The sequence below is a fragment of the Podarcis tiliguerta genome, assembly GCF_965153285.1.
Source record: "Podarcis tiliguerta genome assembly, chromosome: 13".
Taxonomy (NCBI): domain Eukaryota; kingdom Metazoa; phylum Chordata; class Lepidosauria; order Squamata; family Lacertidae; genus Podarcis; species Podarcis tiliguerta.
This window is the reverse complement of record NC_139546.1, coordinates 38,934,091-38,956,674: the sequence shown is the minus strand read 5'-3', so window position 1 is coordinate 38,956,674 and position 22,584 is coordinate 38,934,091. Positions and strand designations below refer to the sequence as shown.

The 22,584-nt window shown below is 47.9% G+C and overlaps 2 protein-coding genes across 3 annotated transcripts in view; both read right to left on the bottom strand.

Moving 5' to 3' along the window:
• Positions 1–22,584, bottom strand: part of LOC310662829 (pyrin domain-containing protein 1-like) — a 742,864-nt gene that overhangs the window by 632,711 nt on the left and 87,569 nt on the right. The gene's annotated exons all lie outside the window — the stretch shown is intronic.
• On the bottom strand, positions 197–20,216 carry PRSS53 (serine protease 53). Its single transcript, XM_083409880.1, has 10 exons — positions 19,975–20,216; positions 13,063–13,258; positions 11,277–11,557; positions 9,748–9,914; positions 8,311–8,527; positions 7,944–8,094; positions 6,303–6,562; positions 4,914–5,071; positions 2,675–2,906; positions 197–1,767 (listed from the first exon to the last, which is right to left on the bottom strand). Exons 1-10 carry the CDS (start codon positions 20,195–20,197, stop codon positions 1,718–1,720), a joined length of 1,935 nt encoding a protein of 644 aa, XP_083266006.1. The 5' UTR covers positions 20,198–20,216; the 3' UTR covers positions 197–1,717.

Genomic DNA, 22,584 nt, shown 5'->3' with positions numbered 1-22,584 from the left:
AACAGCGATGGTGAGCTGTTTGGATGACTTTGAAAGAGGAGTCTACAAATTAATGGGGTTAAGACTATCAATAGCTACTAGCTCTTAAATTTAATAGTAATGCATTAATGATAACAGCCATGAAAGCTATGTTATGGATTCTTAAGGTGGAGGAGGGCTCTAATTTTTGCTTTTCTGGCACAGACAACTACAGCGCTTAGATTTTCAAAAATATTTATTTCCCCCTTTCCCACACAATTGTTTGAAGGACACCAAAATATAACAACATACAACATCTGGTTGATCAAGTATAAATATATATAAAAACACAGCAGCATTAAAACCATATTAAAAAGTTCAAAAATGATTGTAAGATAAAATAGCATGCCTTCCAGAATAGGGGGGGGGGGGGAAATCAGCAGTAGTGTAAAAACAGTGTTGGGTCTTCCCCAGGAGAGAATTCGACAGCTGCGGTGTCGCCCGTGAAATGTTGCTGTGCCTGGTACCTCCCAGTTGAAAGGTTCAAATCTGTTCTGAGCAGAAATGCCTGTGTTCTCTGCTTAGGCATAGAAATGGAAGAGTGGATCTCTTGAAAATGTTCCACACCTTCAAATAATTTATTTTGTACAATGAAGTATTAAGATAAATACACACACACACACACAGCCAGCCACACGCATTCATCTCTGTCAATTGTACGATTACCAAATTCAGTCTCTTAGCCAGTCTACACTAAAGGGTTTCTGAGATACTAAAACACCGACTCTTGAAGGAAGTATGTACATTTGATTATGCTATAGGTGAATGACTACTGAGAGTACTATTTCCACCTGAGCTAGAAATCTGAAATTTGGTTTAGTAGTGCCACGCCATATGTATGGATGATTTAAATAAATAGAATAAAACACCCTGATTACTAGAAAAACTGATAAGAGGTGCTGTATATCCCCTGCCCTGCCGCCCTGCTAGGATTCCCTTTGCAAAGGTGGGCAGCAGTTCAGCACAGAACAAGGAAAACCACCTGTGCAAAGGAACATTGGCCTGTTGCCTGCTCATACTTCTGAGTCAAGCCATACTCTGCCTTCTGAAAAACGCAGCTACGCTTGCAGATTAGAAGCTGGATTTCATCACATAAATAAAGTTTCAGACCCAACCTGTTACGATGCTAATTCAGATTCACTCCAGCCCTGGACAAGGTCTCGAGTTTGGCCCTGTGAGTCTATCTTTCACTCACTGAAGCAGACAGTTATGGAAGTGGCAGGTTTCCGGCCTTGCTCTGAGGGTCCTCATATACCTGCCTCATTTTATCCTTCGCAACACACCTGTGAAGTTGGTTGGGGGGGGGGCTTGTCCAAGGCCAGTCTTATTGTCTGAGCACCTAACTGGCCTCTTGGTTCCAATTATGCAGTCTAGGAAAGGAGAGGGGAAATATCCCGAGAAGCAACTGCATCTTGCTATATTCTGCCCCCCTCCATTTTGCCCAGCAGGGCAGGGCTCTTAGTGTTATTTTTCAGGGTTGGCATCAGGTGTGATGGGTGTCGTTCCCCCCCCCCCGACAAACCAAAATGTAGCCCCCTGGATTGTTCTGAGATAGGAACAAAGAACTGTCAGTCTGGTAGCTGGAAGGAGCCCGCCTCCCCAGATTCTGCTGTGTGGTGGGAGCCAGCAATGCTCTCAGTTCATTTCTTGAGTGGGAGGCAGAACCAGAGGCGGACGAGAAGGGATGCCACCAAGTTTTTCATTCAACCAAGCTTGGTCTGTTCCGTGTCAGTGTCTCGTCCCTTGATCCTGAAAAAAAGAGAAGCAGCCTAAGTTTATTTACTCCTATAGCTTCAGGAGATGGGATTTATAAAGAGGAAGGCAATGGATTGTATCCTAGGCCAGCCCTACTTGCTGAAGTCCATGGATGTGACTAGCCTGGGTTCATTGCTTTCAGTGGGTCTACTCTGAGTAGGACTTGGCTGGAAACAATCCAGTGCCTTTCATACTCAAGGTGTGGGGAATCTGGAAAGAATGCCAGGGTGGCTTAGACTGTGAGCTCATTAGGGGAGAGAAAGAAATATTGAAGGCATGCTTTGAGTGCAGGGGATAGGATGGGATGCAAATGTAGCCATCTTGAGCAGGGCTGCCATCCTTATAAAAGTGACCAGGCAGGCAGAAATTTGGCTTTCCTCTGTTGCTAAACCTCCAGCTTTAACTCTTGCAGGTTGCAGAGAGAGGGGGGGGGGGCTGGAGGGAGAAGGGAAGCAGAGCCCTGCTCTGCTGAGAGATGAGCAGCCTTTGGCTTTCCTTCTCATCTGCCAACCAGCGCTAGCCATTGTATTGGGCTATCTGTTTAAAAACCAATTTCTCTTCCTGGGGTAGCCTGAGAATGGTGGCTCTTTGAGAGGAATAGGGGGTGTCCTAAAAACTCTAAGCAGCACCCTTAACAACTGACAGTTCCCAGTCTCCTTTGAGGGAAACCATGATTGTTAAAGTGGTGTAACAACACTTTAAATGTCTTGTAGCAATGTCCTCTTGATAAGGTGAATCAGTGCATTCATGGGTGGCAGGTTACATCCAGAGATTAGTACTGCTTCTGAGACAGGGATGCATGCCCATGGATTCTGAACTGTACTGAAAGGTCCCTGTTGATTCTGTGAACTGCCACCCCACCACCACCACCACCAGGATATTCAAGATTGCTGCTCCTTACTTGAAAGAAACACATTCATGCAGGTTTCCGTGTCATTGACCACTGGAATAGGAGGCTTCTGCACATCATAGTAAGCAGACCAGGACAGTTGCATGATCCACTCCTGAAAGCTACTGACTGATGTGTAAACACCTGGACGGACCACAGTTCCACAGCCCTTTCCAAAGCTGGAGATGCCCGCCAAGAACCACGTCCCCTTCTCGTTGCAAACCAGAGGGTCACCAATGCCATCCTAGAGGTCAAAGAACGAAAATATTAACATAGCCGTCCAACAGGGGCCAAAATACAGAGCATGATGCCATCCAAATCAGATGTGTGTGTTTTTAGATTTTTACTGGATATTCTTAATTGGTTTTAATGTAAGTCACTTTTGGTCACTCTGGGGGGAAAGTTAATAACAAACAAAATGAGTGTGTGAGTGAGTGAGTGAGTGAACTGGGGTAGTCAACATGGTGTGCTCCCAATGTTGTTGGACACTGACTCAGTCCAGTATACCTGAAGGAGTGTCTCCACCCCCATTGTTCTGCCTGGACACTGAGGTCCAGTCCCGAGGGCCTTCTGGCAGTTCCCTTGCTGCAAGAAGCCAAGTTATAGGGAACCAGGCAGAGGGCCTTCTCGGTAGTGGCACCCACCCTGTGGAACGCCCTCCCACCAGATGTTGAAGAGAAAAACAACTACCAGACTTTTAGAAGACATCTGAAGGCAGCCCTATTTAGGGAAGCTTTTAATGTTTAATAGACTATTGTATTTTAATAGTCTGTTGGAAGCCACCCAGAGTGGCTGGGGAAACCCAGCCAGATGGGCGGGGTATAAATAAATCATCACCATCATCATCATCATCATCATCATCATCATCATCTCCCCAGCCAGCATGGCTAATAGAAATGATGGGAGTTGGAGTTCAACAACATCTGGATGGCATCATGTTGCCTATCCCTCAGTAAAAGGAAGGAATCAGAAGCAGAAACATGGGGTCACATTTCCTAGTCTTCAAAGGGAGCACTGCCATGGATGAAAGATGGGTAACAACCAGGAGTCCCTGCTTTTAATCTGGGCTCCTAATTCCTGCTCACTGAATAGGGGTCTACCAGGTGGTATTTAAATATGTTGTGTGAAAGGAGGGGGAAAGGGGGGAAATGACAGAAAGCACCAGTAAGTTTCTCAGCAGGACTTCTCAAATTTAAACAAAACCCCAAACACTTGGTGCTTCCAGATTTGGCAGCTGTGCACAACTAGAGAATAAGCATTTCAGCACCACACCAAGTATGGACAGCTCCATGGGCTGAAAGATCCTTTACTGGCCAGCGAAACGCCTTCTCATTTTTGTGTGTGAGTTTCCACAGGGAAATTCTGCTGCGTGAGCCCCTCTGGAACAATATTTGGGCAAGGGGTGTAAGAGCAAAGCAATGGATTGCATCCTCTGCTAGTCCTACTTGTTGAAGAAATGCCTTAGTGTTATATAGAAACACCGGATTTACTTAGCTATGTCTTTAAGGTACAGCCACGCATCTGTATTTCAGTAGCAATTTCCAAGCATTTCGTAAGCTGAGCAACAGAAACACCTCTTAAGACTGATAGCTGGTGAAAGTGTTATTTTCTTGTTATCCTGAAATTAGAGGCTCTTCTACTCTGACGGAATTTGGCTTCTACGCTGAGGATTATTTAGACATTGTTCCATTAAGTTATACAGTACATTTTTTTAAAAAAAATCATTGATCTGAAATTCTACATTATTTCTTGTTCTGGTATAAAATGGCTTTAAATTATAAGCATTCAGATTTATTTTTATGAACTGTACACGCAACTGGGGACACCAGAAGTGTGTAGCAAAGACCTGTTTTGTTGTGTTGTTGGGAGTGATGGAAGTTAGAACCCTGCAATTAAAAAAGGGCAAACCTTGGAGACCCTAGTTTAATTCACACCCTTAGAGGGAGGATGTTGCAACTCATGTGGTTACCGCATGGAAACAGGGTATACGTAGGGCTGAATCAGAGTGCTGAAAAACTACTGCAAAACTGCACAAACCAAGCAGTTCTGCCATAAAGCACTGCTGCTGCTGACACATGCAGGAAGACACAACAGGGACCATCCTGGCAAGCTGTGCCATGAGCTCAGTGGAAGAGGGAGGTGATATTTAGTACCCAAAATGTGGGATGATTTGGCTATAGCCGACCATATCCCCCCCCCCACATCTGTTTTAAACATCCTTTCACCACAAGAGGTGTTGACCTCCCCTTACCTGGCAGCGCATGTTGCTTTTACTGGGCGTGGCACACATCATCTCAGAGGTGATGGGGATCTCTTCCCCCACGTTGCTGGTCTTGTTATAGATGCAGTTGCATTCCTTGGGGCCAAGGAGTTTGACTTCCACGCTGCCTGGAAAACTCAAATTGCCATCTAGATAAAGATGGAAGGATCGTGGGTTGGTAAGCTGTGCCAGGGATCCCACCTCCCTAAGACTGCGGCGCTTTCCCCCATCCTTTTAACACCAGTGGGCAGGGGGGAGAAGAAGAAGAAGAGTCTGGACTTGATATTCCGCCTTTCGCTCCCCTTAAGGAGTCTCAAAGCAGCCAACAATCTCCTTTCCCTTCCTCCCCCACAACAAACACTCTGTGAGGTGAGTGAGGCTGAGTGTGACTGGCCTAAGGTCACCCAGCAGCTGCATGTGGAGGAGCAGGGAATCAAACCCAGTTCACCAGATTACGAGTCCACTGCTCTTAACCACTACACTATGCTGGCTGGGGAGGGAATCTAAGGCCCAGGGCTCAGAATGCAGCCCTCCAATTCTCTCCGTTTGGCCTGCAAGGGACTCTCCCACAGGCCACGCCTCCTCACTAGCCCTGCTTTGCATATTCATGCCTGCCTAGAATGCACACTGGAACTCAGATGGTGCTTCTTGCCTGCCTGGATGAAGAGTCCAGTGGGATGTGTGAGCATGTGCAGAAGCAACCCTTAATGCACAGGGGCAAAATAAACATTTGTTCCTCTGCTCGTTTTAGCTTCTGGCCCTGCCCACCACCCACACGTGGCTTCTGGAAGAGAGAGATTTCTGCCAGAAAGGATTCCCCACCCGTGCAGAGGGCCTTCTCAGTAGCGGTTCCCGCCCTGTGGAACGCCCTCCCATCAGATGTCAAGGAAATAAACAACTATCTGATTCAGGGGTCAGCAACCTTTTTCAGCTGTGGGCTGGTCCACCATCCCTCAGACCATGTGGTGGGCTGGACTATATTTTTTTTGGGGGGGGGGGAGAACGAATTCCTATGCCCCAGAATAACCCAGAGATGCGTTTTAAATAAAAGGACACATTCTAGTCATGTAAAAACACGCTGATTCCCGGACCGTCCATGGGCCGGATTGAGAAGGAGATTGGGCTGCACCCGGCCCACAGGCCTTAAGTTGCCTACCCCTGATCTGACTTTTAGAAGACATCTGAAGGCAGCTCTGTTTAGGGAAGCTTTTAATGTTTGATGTTTTATTGCTTTTTTGTTATTATTATTAATATTCTGTTGGGAGCCACGCAGAGTAGCTGGGGAAACCCAGCCAGATGGGCGGGGTATAAGTAAATAAATAATAATAATAATAATTAAGATAATCTTGCACAGTCGCACCATGCTCCTCCAAAACATACCGATTCTCCGTCCGCGGGTCCAGCAGGTAGAGCCAAAGGGGAACTGGTGGTTGGCGTACGGGGCGCAGATGGCCCGGATTCTGTCATTGAACACCACAGGCTGGGACAGCTTGGCCATCGCAATGTCGTGACCTTCCTTCGCCTCCACATAGGCACCGTGGAGTTCAATCTGCTGGATGGCCCTCTTCTCCTGCCACGTCTGCTCGCCCGCTTCCCGCTGCTCACCCAGCAGCACCTCCCAGCCCTCAGGTTCCTGGAGCCTGAAAAACAGAAGACAGGAGGAACTGAAGCATGCATTTGGGTTGCAGAATTTGCATGGACTTGGTTGGCCTTGATATGTTTACACACGCCAAGACAGGTCCAGGAGGCCGCAGGCAGGAATTAGGGGAGCCAGGACTCCTGAGCATAATAATACTACTTAAGAAATGCAGAGCAATTTAGAATGCATGAAGCACTTCACAAATATTATCTTGTGAATGCTTACAACAGTCCTGTGAGGTAATCCCCCCTCACCTGAATGCAGGAGCTTGCCTAAGGCCACCTACCCAACACACACAGCAGAGGAGAGATTTCACCTGGGGATGCCCTGATTCATAATTCTTAGCTGCTACACTGCATCTACACCGCGTCTACATAGGGGCGCGGGTGGCGCTGTGGGTTAAACCACAGAACCTAGGACTTGCCAATCAGAAGGTCAGCGGTTCGAATCCCCGCAACAGGGTGAGTTCCCGTTGCTCAGTCCCTGCTCCTGCCAACCTAGCAGTTTGAAAGCACGTCAAAGCGCAAGTAGATAAATAGGTACCGCTCCGGCGGGAAGGTAAACGGCGTTTCCGTGCGCTGCTCTGGTTCGCCAGAAGCGGCTTAGTCATGCTCGCCACATGACCCGGAAGCTGTACACCGGCTCCCTCAGCTAATAAAGCGAGATGAGCGCCACAACTTCAGAGTCGGTCACGACTGGACCTAATGGTCAGGGGTCCCTTTACCTTTACACTACATCTACATGCCCTCTGTCATAGAGCTCTCAAGACAGACCAAATACTGTCTATATGACTAAGTGGGATTAACTTCCTGCACTCCGCAGCCAGAATATGCTATGCCTTTTTCCCACTGGGAGGCCTGTTGTGTATCTTTAACAGCTGGGCATCGGGCAGAAATTCAACAACTGAAATTGACTGGAGAAAGCCTCACCTGTTGAGATTTTTCTGGCTGTTAACAAAAGATACAGCAGCCAAAAAAGAAGGCTATCAACATCCTGGCTTTCAGGCAGAGAAACCCTTAACTGGATTAATTTATTGTGAAGTCCACCCAGGGTGGTTTATTCCACAGCCTGAATCAATGATGCCAGGTTTCCTTAATTATTATGATTGTTTCAGAATGTCTTCCCTAAAAGAACACTAAAGAACATATTGCAGAGAGCAGTCAAAACCAGCAGTGAATAGCAAGAGAGGGGAAAATCCAGCACCCTCTTCTCACCCCATCATAAGCAGTTCCAGCCATGGGGGAAGCCATGAAAGCTATAGAAGCTGCTGCAGGAGAAGATGCCATCAACAAGAATCCAAGGTAGGCTGGCATGACGCCGGATATCACATTCTCCTGCCCAGAGACCACCAGGAAAACTTTGCCCATGATATCTTCACTCACCCAATGAAGCACTGCGCAGAGGTGATGACCCAGTCCTCAGCGATCAAGGTGGCTCCACAGACGTGCTGACCCTTGTGCCGGAGGCTCACGTACCAGGGCCAGAGACCCTCTGCCCCTCCGCCAGGCCTGTCCGCTTTCATCACCCCGCAGCCTGGAAACCGGTGCAGAGAAAAACGTGGAGTCAGAAGAACATAAGAAGAATTTTATGCTTTCAGATGTTGCTAGGCTACAGCTCCCACCTGACCAGGAGCCACGCTGGCTTGGGCTGATGGGAATTGGAGACCCAGCAATACCGGAAGGGCCACAGACTCCCCAACCCATGCTGTGAAGCCATATGTTTGCAGCAATCCTAGGTAAAGACCCATACCTGTGCACATGTACTTGTCGGTGGTATTGGGCCGGGGTTCGGGCTGGTTGGCGAAGGTGGCATTTTCGACATAACGCTTGATCCAGTCAGCGTAGAAAGTGGTGTCGGTCAGGACGGTGGGGCCAAAGAACTGTCTGCAGCCCATGGAGAAACTCAAGATCCCTGCCTGGAACCAATAGCCATCCTCCATGCAGACCAGAGGGCCACCTGAATCGCCCTGGGGTGGAAAGAGGAACTTTGTAAAGTAGGTGTGCATAATGTTTTGTTGCTATGCTGGCTGCTGGCTTCACTGGTGAATGGCCCGGGGGGGTTGGCTGATTTTTTGCCAGTGGCAGCTAATGGATAGAGTTGGGCTCCTGTGAGCTTTTCTGTCAACGGCCCTGAGACCTCTGGGTATAGGGCGGTATAGAAATTCAATCAATCAATCAATCAATCAATCAATCAATAATAAAATTTGTCAATTAGCCAGACATGGCGAAGACAATCACCAGTCTTCACTGCTCTGCCCTCAAAAGGAAAAAAAATAGAGTTGTATCCAATGCTAAACAGAGTAGACCCATTGAAACAAATGGACCCAAGGTCATAATGTTCATTCATTTCAATGGTCTAATCTAAGTAAGACTAGCATTGCCTCCAGCCCCACTCAGATGTAAGTCCTGTTCAATTCCATGACATTTACTCCCAGATATATGGGGTGGAGGATTGCAACCTAAAACTGATCGCTCTAACTCTGGCACAATCATACTTGGGAAAATGGGGGATGCTGTGTGTGTCAGGGAGAAGAAAGTGCTCAAACTTTTAAGATTTAAGGAAGATCCTTTGCATTCTTGACTTGAATCTAACCTGAATCTTACCTCCTCCCTGTTCCTACACCAAGAAAACCAAATCTTTCAAACAGTGTGCATTTCCCAAGTGCAGGCTGCAAAACTTAAACATGCCGTCCTGGGCATAAGCCCCACTAAATCAACTGTGCCAACCTGCTGCCCTCCAGACATTGTTGGATCAGCGACAGCCAGCAGGCCCAATGGGCCAAGGATTATCAGAGCTGGAGCCCAGCAACCCTTATGGAGAGCCACAGGTTCCCCATCCCTGAAATGATACTTGTGTCTGCATATAAATGCATGGGGATTTGCTGTTGCACCTGCTTTCTTGATTTATCTATGCTAGCCAATGTGGTGCTGGAGAGGGGGAGACTTATACCATGCCCTGCAGCAGCAGCACCCCTTCACTACTGGAAGCCTTGCCGAGCCGCCAGATGGCTTCTGATGATTCTCCAGGCATTACTCACAAACGCCTATTTGCATGTCTGTAAGGGCTACAGAGTTGCTTGAAACATAAAGCATTTAGGCCTGATCTAGCAAGGCAGGGTCTATCTCATTGGGAAGCACAATTCCACCCACATCCTTCCTTTGACAGTTTCGCTCATCTTTTGCTGACCTTGCAAGGGCCCCTCTTGCGGTCAGGAGTCATGGCACAGACCATGCCGGGCCGAGCTGGGCTGACGATCCTCCTGTTGCGTAGGTTGCTGTAGATGCAGTTGCAGGTGTCGCTGGTCAGCAGGTCTACAGTCATCTCCTGGAGGTTCATGGGTTTCGCCAGGGTGACTGGAGGGGAGCAAGGGGCGCAGTTAGAATATTATTAGGTGGTCCTGGGCAGCTGGGCAGAAGATGCTTGGAGCAACCCCTGATCATGTTGGTTGGCCCCTAATCACAGGTCCCTCACACACACACACACTGCCAAAGATCTGATGAAACCACCATCTGATCTTATACGGAGGCAGACCATGGCTCCTTTTGTCTCAGTATTGTCCACACTGACTGGCAGCAGCTGTCCAGGGATTTTGCCAGGGGACATTCCCAGCCCTACTGGGAGATGCAATAGATTGAACCTGTGACCTTTCGCATGTGAATCAGATGCTCTGCTGCTGAACTATGGCCCTTCCCACAAGGCCTGGTGATGCCAGCACCTGAATTATGAATGCAAAAAGCTACCTGCCCTATGTAGAACCCTTAGTCCACCTACACTAGTATTGCTTCCTCTGACTGGCAGTGGCTTTCAGAGATGGGCCCTTTTCCATCACCAGGCAGTCTAGGGATGGAAAAATCTGTCATTTCTCTGTTCTCTCAGCTTCTTATTTCCACAGTCTTAAATTCGCTTCTCTACATTTCTGCAGCAATTTGTGAATTTCCCCTTTTAAAAATCCTCCTGAAATTTCTTCAGCATCTCAGTGTGAATTTATCCTAACACACACATTTTTGTATGCAGTTTTGTCTCATTTTCTGCAAGCAATTTCTCCTAACGTCATGCACTGTTGCACGTTCTTTTCACCAATATATTCCCATTTTATTGCATACACACACCCCGACCACAAGCATTTCGGTAAAGGTTCTATGGTTGCGCAACCACATTACAAAGTCTGGATAAGCACATGTTTCAAAGGATGGCTGTGGTTTCGGTTCCCGTACAGTTTCGGAAAGCATGGATTTAATAGATGCAGTGGCGTAGCATGGGTTGTCAGCACCCGGGGCAAGGCAAGTAATTTGCCCCCCCACCCCGCTGCACTATCCCTCCCCCAGATAGTCCCTCACTCTCTCTCCGCACCGCACTGCACGCCTGGCACCCTCCCCTCCACAGTGGGCGGTGACCCGGCGGCTTGGATCGGATTCGCACAGCCAGCACTGCAGTGAGAGAGTGAGTGAGCCAGGTAGGGGCAGAGAGCTGCGAGTGCGAGCGCGCGCCCCCCCCAGATGTTGTGCCCGGTGTGGCCGGCCCCCCTGCACCCCCCACGCTACGCCACTGAATAGATGTGAGCTGAATCAAACTCCTTCTCCCAAGCCTACCTGCTGGCTGATCCTTTTAAGCAGAGCTGGCAGGGACGAACCTGGAACCTTCTGCCCCCACAGCTCAACCACAGAAGCAAGACCCACATGCTCCCCTCTGACCAGAGACCCCCATTCCTCACTCACCATTATTGGCGACTTCTCCCCAGCCGCTCAGCCAGCACTGCGTCCCGAAGGCAAAGCGGTGGTTGGCATGCGGCAGGCAGATGGGAGCGATGTCCCGGCTGTAGCTCACAGGCTCGCTGAGGCGCACCAACGCGATGTCATCGCCTTTGTCGTAATTGACGTAGTCCTTGTGAGGGATGATGTCGGAGACGTTGCGTTCCAGCCCCCTTTGAGACCTGCCTGTCAGTCTCACGCGGCCCAGCACCACTTTCCAGTCAGAGGCGCAGATTTTGATTCCCAGCCTGGAGGCAAAGAGAAAGAGCCGTGTTTGAGAATCTCTCGCAGTGCACTCTTGAATCTGCAGAATGGGCGCATGGGCCCTTTGCTTGCTTTGTTCATGAGCTGATGCGATGAGACCCCTTCCTACCAGCCAGTCTCTTTTTGTCTCAACTTCTGCCGTGTGTTGCAACTTGGAAGCTCCAGCAGAGGTTTAAATCTCACCTCAGCTGCAAGTTAATAAGGGAAGAGCCATGGCTCAGAGGCGGCAGAACACGGGGACTGCGTGCAAAAGGGCCCAGTTTCAAACCTTGGCATTTCCAGGTAGGTCTGGAAAAGACTCCTTGGCTGAAACCTTGGGGGGAGGTGCTGGAACTCACCACAAACACCTCCTTAAAGGTAAAGGGGCCCCTAACCATTAGGTCCAGTCATGGCCGACTCTGGGGTTGCAGCGCTCATCTCGCTTTATTGGCCGAGGGACCCAGCTTCCGGGTCATGTGGTCAGCATGACTAAGCCGCTTCTGGCGAACCAGAGCAGCACACGGAAATGCCGTTTACCTTCCCGCCAGAGCGGTACCAATTTATCTACTTGCACTTTGACGTGCTTTCGAACTGCTAGGTTGGCAGGAGCAGGGACCAAGCAACGGGAGCTCACCCCGTCGCAGGGATTCAAACCGCCGACCTTCTGATCAACAAGTCCTAGGCTCTGTGGTTTAACCCACAGCGCCACCTGCGTCCCCTTAGTTCTCTTATAATGGCAATGGCGTCCACCTGAGGTGTGCTGGAACTGAGTTCCGGCAGGAAAAAAGCCCTGCTTCTTACTTTCCTTAATGAGGTACCCTCAGCAATTCCCCTCACTCTGTTTCAGCTTCTCATCCATGTTGTGGGGATATTACAACACCTTAAATGTGTTTGCATGTAGCAATAACCTCGCTTTGGATACGGTAGCTTAAAACCACAGAAAGCACTGATAATGATGACCGATCTAGAAATATTAGGGTTGCCGTGTTTTGTCGATCAGTTTGTTTAATAGGCTAAAACTGTTTTTTTAAAGAAAAGAATTCTGCAGGGTGTTTCAATGAAGGCACTTTTTAAAGCAATCAAAACATTTTTGTTTTGTTTGTTTTCTAACACAAGTACAGTCATATCTTGGATCCTGAATGCCTTGCGACTCAAAAGTTTTGGCTCCTGAATGCCACAAATCTGGAAGTGAGTGTTTCAGTTTGCGAACGTTCTTTGGAACCTGAATGTCTGACGCGGCTGACGCGGCTTCCGATGGAGTGCAGGAAGCTCCTGCAACCAATCAGAAGCTGTGCCTTGGTTGTCGAACATTTTCGGAAGTCAGACAGACTTCTGGAACGGATTCCGTGTGACAACCGAGGTACGACTGTACTTGGAAAAATTGCAGGTGGTTACAGACTCCCTCCAATCGGAGACAGAAGGGTAAAATGCCTCTTCAGAGAAGATGCTGGATGCCTTTTAGGATGCAATTCCCGTGGGTACCAAGAGGGGGCACTCCGTTTTGACTTACTCATAGAAGCAGTGGGCCGCAGTCAGGACCCATCTCTCGTTAATGAGGCTTCCGCCGCAAAAGTGCTCTCCGCGGTACTGGAGGCTGACTTGCCAGGGCCACTCGCCACGCTGGGCATTCAGTCCACCTGCTATCCGGATAACGGGCTTTTGAATGCCACATTTTAGTGCTGGGGGGGAAGCAGAGAGCAAGGTGACTCACACACACCATATAGACATACCTGTCATGACAGCAGATCTATAGCTAGCGACTCACAGTGCAGTGAAGCTTGCTCCTTAGTAAGAGCATTTAGAATAGCAGTTTTAAGTGGATCTTATAGCCAGTGGCGTAGCGTGGGTTGTCAGCACCCGGGGCAAGGCAAGTAATTTGAGCCCCCTAACCCGTGGATTTGCGCCCCCTAACCCATGGATTTGCGCCCCCTAACCCTAACCCCCAGATGTTGCGCCCGGTGCGGCTGGCCCCCCCTGCACCCCCCACACTACGCCACTGCTTATAGCTGTTGCCTCTTCTCAGGGAATAATGTTTATGCGAAGATTCCCTGACAAAGAACCATCCCTCCCATCACTTCTCAAACTACAGCTCCTAGGGTTCTTTTGGAGAACTGAAAGTGGTAAACGTTTGCATGGCAGATTTGCTGTTTTGCGCATCGTTTATAATCCATCTTTTTTGCAAAACCATTGGTTCAACCAAGAGGGGTTGTGCGGCCCCCAGGCCTGAGGTTTCCCAACCCTGTTCTAACCCCCTAAGTCAACTTCCTGAATAGCTCTGAAGCCACACAGAAGTGTGACTCCCTTTGCTCAGATTCGTCTCTTGTGAATCATTTAAGATATTTTCAGCCCGTTATGTAATCAAATTGCCAAATAAGAAGGACAAGTTTCATCTCTCCAGAGCTGCTGATTGCAAGCTCCTTCGGACAACCACCTGTTGTCTTTCTTTTCTTCTGAGACTCTAAAAAACATATTATGATCTGTAACAGGTCTAGTTACAGTGGGATTTTAAAACAAATAAAATAAAAAAAGAACAGAACAGAATAAGGAAAAGTTCTAAGTTCAGGGCACATACCTTGGGCAGATGATTCTTGCTGAAGACCTGGTGGAAAGAGAAAAATGGTTGAGGTTTTTTTTTTTATGTTTCCCCCCTGCGGTCCATCACTGTCCATTATGCAAAGCCAGCAAGAATGCAGAGCAGCCTTCACAAATCTGGTGATTTCCAGATGTTCCAGCTTGCAATTCCCATCAGAACCAGCTGGCACAGCTGATGAGGATGATGGGAGTGGTAATCCGAAACTCCAGCAGGGCAGGGAGAGACACTATTCTTTTAAAAGCAGCTTTCTGCTTTTTGTGGTTTCTCGCGAATATTTTTATTTCACTCCCAGGCATGGATCTGGCCTGGATCCCCTTTGCTGGTGCCTTGTCCACTTAGCTTTGTCCACCTGATCACTAACTGGCAGCTGAATGAGTGAGTTTATTCCAACGGCCGTCAAGGCAACATGAATGGTGATAAGCCACAAGGTCCACTCATCTGTTAGCCAGCCATCAGAAGGGCTGCACATTTTTGCAACCGTCAGTTTCCAGTATCTTGCAATGTTAGCGGATGGGCTACAATTTCACAAGACTGATTCTGCAAGAGGGGACTTCCTGACCTTTCCTAAAACATCCATGGGGGAACTGGCTCTTTGCTTTGGCTTTCCTTCAGCTGCCCTCTTTAGTGGCATGCATGTTAAATAAGGGGTATGCACCCCTCTTTACAAAGTACAGTTTTCTGTCTGGAAGGGCTACCAGAGGACTATCCCCTGTTGGAAGGTGCCCTCTGATTGAGGGCTGTCCAGTCCAAGTCTGCTTTAAAGGCAAGAAGCCATCAAAAGGGAGATCAGGAGCCTTGACGTTGCCCAACAACAGTTAAGAACACCTGGTCACCAGACTGAGCAAGCACACAAAGACGTATCTATCACCAAGATACAACAAGTAATTATTTCTAAACGTGCATACAAATTACCACATGCAAATTCAATGCAGATTGGTTCCCCCTTCCCCCTTTAGCGCAAGGCATAACTGGCCTCTAACAGCCACAAATGATCTGCAGCAATTAGCAATATTTGTCTTCATCCATTATTTTGCCACCCTGCTTCCTTAACATCTCAGCCGCTACTGAGCTTCTTTCTGCACAGGGGCCCACCTAGCCAGGCTAGGTCCTCAAGAGCTGAGATGGAGGTCCTCAAGTCCTCAAGAGCTGAGATGGAGAACTTGTGACTCTTCGGGTATTGCAGGACTCCAGCTCCCTCCATCTCTGACCATTGGCCATGCTGGCTGTGGCTGATGGGACCTGGGAGTCCAACCACACACTAAGCAGGCTCCCCATCCCTGCTTAGAAATTCTTCCAGGCCTGGTAGGACCTGCATGATGGTTTCCACCACAGCTTCCTTTTCATGCTTTGCTACTTCAATGCTGGGAACAGTCCTAGAAATGAGTGACAGTCCATGCAGTCCATGCCTGCATCTCCTCTGGTCTCTAAAGCTGTTGAAGATCCAGGAGACTGTGGCTGATGAGATTATGACAGTCCTTATCTCCTTTCCAGTGCACTGTTTCCTGGCCCTTCATGAGTCAGATGCACTCTCATGAGAGAAAGCAAAGCTCTCTAGCAAACAGTGACTCAGCCAGCGCCTATCGCCCAGGGTCAATTTCCTGAAGCAACACTGTGCGCCCGGTCGAAAATTTTCCCCAGGAAAGAGGAAACGGCAATCTCCCTCCAAATTTAAATGAGCAGTGTTTGTTTATGTAGTTTGCCACATAACACAAGGTCAACATCCTTCACCCAGATTAGGACCATTTCCTGGTTTTTTAACCCAGGCTGGTTGACGCATGTAGTTAAATGAGATCTGATATGGTACAGTGGATTGCTCTTTGCTTGTGAGGAGCCGGGGTCAGGCGTGCTTTTAAAATACTTTCCCATATGTCTTTGTTTTTAAAGCCAACACCCCCCATGCAGGTTAAAATTTAGCGACTGAGGGAGGAAGGTTCCATCTAGCCTACTCCACACCCTGCTATGCTTGATTTCCCTTTGCAGGACGTTTGGATCTTTAATTTTTTAAAAAAACTATTTCCCCTATCTAGGACTGCAAGTGGCACCTTTTCGCTCCCTCCAGACTGCCCCTATTTTGCAGGAGGGAATCAAGTGCATCCTGGAGCTTTAGGTTTGACAATTCCAGGAGTAAAAGGTCTCCCTTGACTTAGCCCAGGCTTCCTCAACCTCAGCCCTCCAGATGTTTTGAGACTACAGTTGCCAACATCCTTGACCACTGGTCCTGCTAGCTAGGGATCATGGGAGTTGTAGGCCAAAACATCTGGATGGCCGAGGTTGAGGAAGCCTGACTTAGCCTATCACTATAACACATTTAAGAACAACAACACACACAACTGTGATGAGAAAATGCACTGACAAGTGTGGGATCAACGATTGATTAATGGGAAGATGCGCAAGCAAATAATGATGAAAGCCAATTTTGTGTGAGTGTTTCCCAATTTTATTTAAATTTTGCTGGCAAGGGACACTTGCAGCAGCTGCCTGGAACTGAACTGGATCTGAGCAGGCCAGGGAAGAACGCCCAAGATTGAGGTAAACAACACTTCTCCTCTGCCGAATTGTTTTGTACAGCTGCGTGCCAGGCATTTCCTTGGAATGGAGGAGGGAAGAGGCAAGGAAAGAAGCCACCCTGTTCCTTATCACAACAATTTGGAACACAGCTATTTATAATGTCCCAGCTTATCATAATTAGGCTTTGCACAAGAGGCCAGACTGTTGGCGCCTTTAGCCCCACCTCAGCTGTCATTCTGTTCTTGGGAACTGGGATTGCTACCAGTACCCAGTGACTTCAGAGGAACACTTTGATCCACCACAGAAATCAAGGGGATCCAGGAACTATTCTCTCTGCCTGCACACCATACATCTAAAGCACCTCCACAAAAGAATCCTGGGAATTGTAGTTTATCCCCATTGAGCTGTATTTCCCAGTACCCTGAACAAAATACCGGTCCCAGGACTCTTTGGGGGGGGGCGGAGAGTAATGCACTTTAAATTTATGGTGCACATGGGATCTGGGGGCCAGGGCAAAAGACCTGGGGCTCAACCCCCAACAATGCTCCTGTGCAAGGCAACCTTTGACTTTTGAGCTGAAATATTAAAATACAGAAAGCCCTTTTAATCTAATACCAGATTTGGGTGCAAACTGATGATTTGGAAGTGTACAGGGATGATGCCTTTTTCCCTTAGCTGCAGGTTTGACCTCTGGAATTTAAAAACAGGTTATACAGCTAGCAAACTGTGTGTGTCTCTGTTTGAGATCCTTCTTGGTTACCTGACCTTTCCCAGGGAGAAAGGCTGGATTCTCTTTAAAAAAACAGGGTTGACCACATTATTTTGACACAAAGCCACATGTTATCTACTTGGGTTTGTTCTCATCTTCAGACAGTTTCCAACAAATAGCTTCTGGGGTTTTGAGGGGTAAAGGAGAACTTCATGCAGGGAAAGAGGAGGCTGGGTGACCAGTGTTGCATCAACTGACCTGGATGAGGCCGAGATCTTGTTTTTCCTGACATGGGTTCTGTGGTTTTAATGACTCCATGGCAGGTCAAAATTCAACAGGGAACAAACTTCCCCAGACTCTGTGCAGGGAGATGTTGAACATGCCCATGACACAGCTTTTAAAGGCAAAGTGTGGCCACCCCAACAGTATCAATAGCCAGGAATGGAAAAATCTGTGGCCCTCCAACAACATCTAGAAAGGTCACAGGTTCATCACCTGCAATTGCCAGGCCAAAATGAGGTGGGATGGGAGATTCCATCTTGTCTTCATATATACCCAATGAACCAACTATCCAACTAGTCCTTAGTCACACTGAGATCCCACTGAAATCAATGTGAGAAGTTTGTCATGATTTTAATCTTTTGTTGGAAGCTGCCCAGAGTGACTGGAGAAACCCAGCCAGATGGGCGGGGTATAAATAAATCAGTAGTAATACTAGTAGTTGTAGTAACTGAATGGCCATCCTTGACCAAAGGAGCTTCAAAGGGGAAACTCCAGCAGGAAGCTGTTGAATTGCAACTTATCAACAAGTTCAATCCTATTTGAGTCTCAGTAGAGGCAATAGTTCCCTGTCCTACTACAGATGTTAAATTGCTTAGCAATGCAGAGATGGCAGTGTTATCACCAGTTACAACTCTTAAGAAGGACAGCTGTGCTTATTTCATGTACATTTTAGCTCTAGCTGACATATTTCACAGGCTGTGTCCTTTTTGCACTCCATTGCCATTTAACTCCTGTTTCCGCACCCCCATGTTCTACGCCCCTATGTGTATAAACTTTCATGGCCCTCGGCTATCTAACAGACTTTGACCTATTTCCTTTTTACTGAGGATTACGGTCCATGCATGTGTTGAAGTCAGGTGTAGCTCGTGAAAGCTTACAATTCTTTTATTTTTATTTAATAGGTATCCTGCCCTTCATCCAAAGATCTCAGGGTGGTTCACAACAATAAGCAATAACTAGAAAGATGCCTGGTTGCTTTAAACTTCTGTCGCTTTCAGTGGCATCTCACCCCTCATGTCTGGAACTGGGGCAGCAGCCGTTGCCCAAATTGAAGACTTCAGTTTCCCCCCATCACTGCGCCTCCATGCTGGAAAAAGCTTTATCGGCCAAATCTCTTCATTTCAGGCAAAGCAGCTCTGATGAGTGGCTTGTTGCAGGTATTGCCACCAGTGGCTTAGATGCCAGCACTTTGGTGGAAGTGCAAGGAATAATGAAGGCTTGCTGCACAGCTGTCACAAGGAGCAGGAGACCAGTCACAATAAGGGGAAGGGGAAGTGCAACCCAACCTCCCACCAACCCCCAATCTTTGTCTTCCGGAGCCCTTTGCCTTAAGTTCATCTATGAATCAGAGGAGGGGAAAGCTCCTCGCCACCACAACCACCACAACCACCACCATCACTGCCACCATTGCCCCACTTACGTTGCAACACAGTGAATGGAGGAAGTCTTTCCTTCCTCAAAACCTCTGCAGAGTTGCCAATAATAATTTTTTTGTAAAAAAATAACTCCTCTCCACGCCTTGCGCCATTAGCAGCAGATTGATCGACAGCAGCGGTGAGGGAATCGTTTCCAGCCAGAGGGCCACTTTCCTCGCTGGCAGTCTTCCAAGGGCCACATGCAGGTGATTACTTTTGTACAGTAGGGGCCACTCCAGCCACACACAAACCAGAGGTTTCTATACCGCCTTGCTGCACCATCCTCTACCCAAGCAAAAGCATTTAAGGGCTGCCGAGAGGTGTAGCCAGCCGAGAGGTGGCCCAAGGGCCACATAGAGAGGTCTAGAGGGCCGCATTTGCCCCCCTAAGTCTGAGTTTCTCCCCTCCTGATCTGTAGTATGGTTAGGAAACCTGTAGCCCTCCAGACGTTGTGCTCCAGTTCTCGTCAGCTCCAGCCAGCATGGGTTGCCAACCACCTTAGGTATTGCATCCGCTTACCTGCCCGTCCATTCATCCTGCCTATATCTTGCCCATCATCTGCCTGCCTATTTAAAGCAGGGCAGCTCTTCTCATCGCTTGCCAGGCTTGCAGCAAAAACAACAGAACGTCTCGTGACACTGAAAGTGCTTAAGGATTTATTATGGGAGCAGCTATTCCTGGGACTACTGCCCACTTTCAGCCAGCTGGTTTCCATCCTGGTTTTGGCTCCCGGGCTGAGAATCCTTCCCTGTGGTGCCCTGCTGCCCTTTTCATCCCTCCGTCCTTGGAGGCACTTATCCTGCCATCCCAGTCTGCCCACCCCAACAAGCCTGCCTATGTGCCCGTCTGTGTGCACCATTCCGTTCTCACCCAACTCTCTGCTGTGCACGCAAGAGGCTGTGCCCAGGAACTCACCCATCAGGACCAACAGCAAAAGCAGCCCAGCGCTGGCAGAGCTTCTTGTCTGTCCTCTCATCTTTGCAGATCTTCTCGTCGTATCTGTCCGCTCCCTGCACGTTCTGGGATTTATATGCGCCATGGGGCCCTTGCAGGAGGAGGCAGTCTGGGTCTCCCCGCCCCACCACACCTCATTAGTCTTGCACAATGTGGCATTTCTCTGCGTGTGTAAGAAGCACATTTAGTCATCTTTATTTCCCTGGAACTCTCTATGCTTTTAGCAGAATATTGATAGCACTGGTCTTGCTGACCTGACTGAAAGAGGAAAACAAACTGATGACAGTCTCAGTGGCTGAACGGTGGTTTGGCAAGAGATAGGTTTCTTTTTTCACGTGGAAAAGGCTAAGACACTAACAAGAGAAGCACTACTGACATGCATTGTCCGTTTATTGTAATAATCAATCATAATTATTAGAATTGATAATTGATAGCAACAATAATAAATGTTTGTTAAATTCAGTGGTACGGCAACAACAAAACCATCATCAACAGTTGTTGTTGTTGTTGTTGTTACTATTAATTCTCAGAACATTGGCAATTTACAAATAACTAAGCATTCCTTCAATAAAAAAATTTTTTTATTTAAAGATTTTCCATAAGTAGCAAGAGTACATTCAATGTCTCTGTTTTCAAATCATACAGCTCAATTACAGTCCTTCTGAGACATTTTTTGTTGTGGGCAATGTGGGGTTGAGGGGGAGTGAGAAGGGAGAAAATAGAGAAAGAGAAAAATAGGAGGGAGTGCATGCCTCTCTGTTGTTCTTTGCTTCTCACTTTCTGAGTGAGCAGCTTGTGAACACCAGACCAGTTCAGTTCTGTCTACACTGAGTAGCAGGAATCATAGAATCATAGAATCATAGAGTTGGAAGAGACCACAAGGGCCATCGAGTCCAACCCCCTGCCAAGCAGGAAACACCATCAGAGCACTTCTGACATATGGTTGTCAAGCCTCTGCTTAAAGACCTCCAAAGAAGGAGACTCCACCACACTCCTTGGCAGCAAATTCCACTGTCGAACAGCTCTTACTGTCAGGAAGTTCTTCCTAATGTTTAGGTGGAATCTTCTTTCTTGTAGTTTGGATCCATTGCTCCATGTCCGCTTCTCTGGAGCAGCAGAAAACAACCTTTCTCCCTCCTCTATGTGACATCCTTTTATATATTTGAACATGGCTATCATATCACCCCTTAACCTCCTCTTCTCCAGGCTAAACATGCCCAGCTCCCTTAGCCGTTCCTCATAAGGCATCGTTTCCAAGCCTTTGACCATTTTGGTTGCCCTCCTCTGGACTTGTTCCAGTTTGTCAGTGTCGAATACTTCAGGGGGGTCTCTTGAAGTTGTCGGGGCTGGAGCCTGGGTCCTTCAGCAAGCAAAGGAGATGCTCTACTTACTACCACCCATGCCTAACTTAAGTTCATTTATATCAGTGACTTCAAGTATGAAGTCAGCCGCGGCCCAATATACCAGAAGGAGCGTCTCCACCCACATCGGCAGCCCGGACACTGAGGTCCAGCTCTGAGGGACTTCTGGTGGTTCCCTCCCTGCGAGAAGTGAAGTTACAGGGAACCAGGCAGAGGGCCTTCTCGGTAGTGGTGCCTGCCCTATGGAATGCCCTCCCATCAGATGTCAAGGAAATAAGCAACTATTTGACTTTTAGAAGACATCTGAAGGCAACCTTGTTTAGGGAAGTTTTTAATGTTTGATGGCTTTATCGTGTTTTTAATATACTGTTGGGAGCCACCCAGAGTGGCTGGGGAAACCCAGCCAGGTGGGCAGGGTATAAATAATAAATTATTACTATTATTATTATGACTTCATCAGATGCCACCTGTAATAAAGAAATCACTTTAAAACCTGACACATCATAGCAGGATATAAGAAGGATAAAGCACCAATAAAACATTGAAACAAAACAGTAACAATAAAGCACCATATTAACATACAGAATGAAATTAGAAAATAATAAGTATTCACCAGCTGCTGGAAACATATAACAGAAGATAACAGGAACAGAGAGCTTGAGAGAGTATTCCAGAAATGGGATTTCACCACAGAAAGAGCCCTGTTCTCTATTCCCCATCAACTGGATTGCACAAAATCCCAAACATTGTGTGTGATAGTTAGGTATGTAATATGTAAGTGAACATAATCTGTATGCTGTGCTCCATCATTCATATGCTCTGCAATGGTGAAGACCTTGCGCCAGCTTTCTACCAAATCCTGGCGGTGGTGGGGTTGTTTTTGTGCCATAACAAAACTTCCAGACAGATGGAGACACGTGAGGAGGGGCTGCCGTGGGACTGAGGAAGCTGCCCACATGCCACAGAGAGGCAGGGATGCTTCTGGCTGCCATTGGTGGAACAGCTGAGACCAGGGGCCAATGGGCTTATCTGGAACTATCAGTTTGGCTCACTGGCGAGGGATGATTGAAGCCGATGTCCAGCAACAGTTGGAGTGGAACAGCTTCTCCATCCTTGGGCTAGGAAATGACAGCTGAGACAAGGCAGAGTGAGCTGCCCGGAGGAATGTGGGGAAGAGAAGGCCAGACACAAAAGTCGGAGACATAAAGGA

Bases quoted from the DNA above. Each gene is read 5' to 3' on its own strand.
- PRSS53 (XM_083409880.1), bottom strand. From the start codon at position 20,197: ATGTGCTTCTTACACACGCAGAGAAATGCCACATTGTGCAAGACTAAT. The intron at 9,915-11,276 runs GTGAGTGAGGAA...GCTCCCCTCCAG, and splicing joins GGGAGAAGTCGCCAATAATG to TCACCCTGGCGAAACCCATG. The intron at 5,072-6,302 runs GTATGTTTTGGA...ATCTTTATCTAG, and splicing joins GACCCGCGGACGGAGAATCG to ATGGCAATTTGAGTTTTCCA.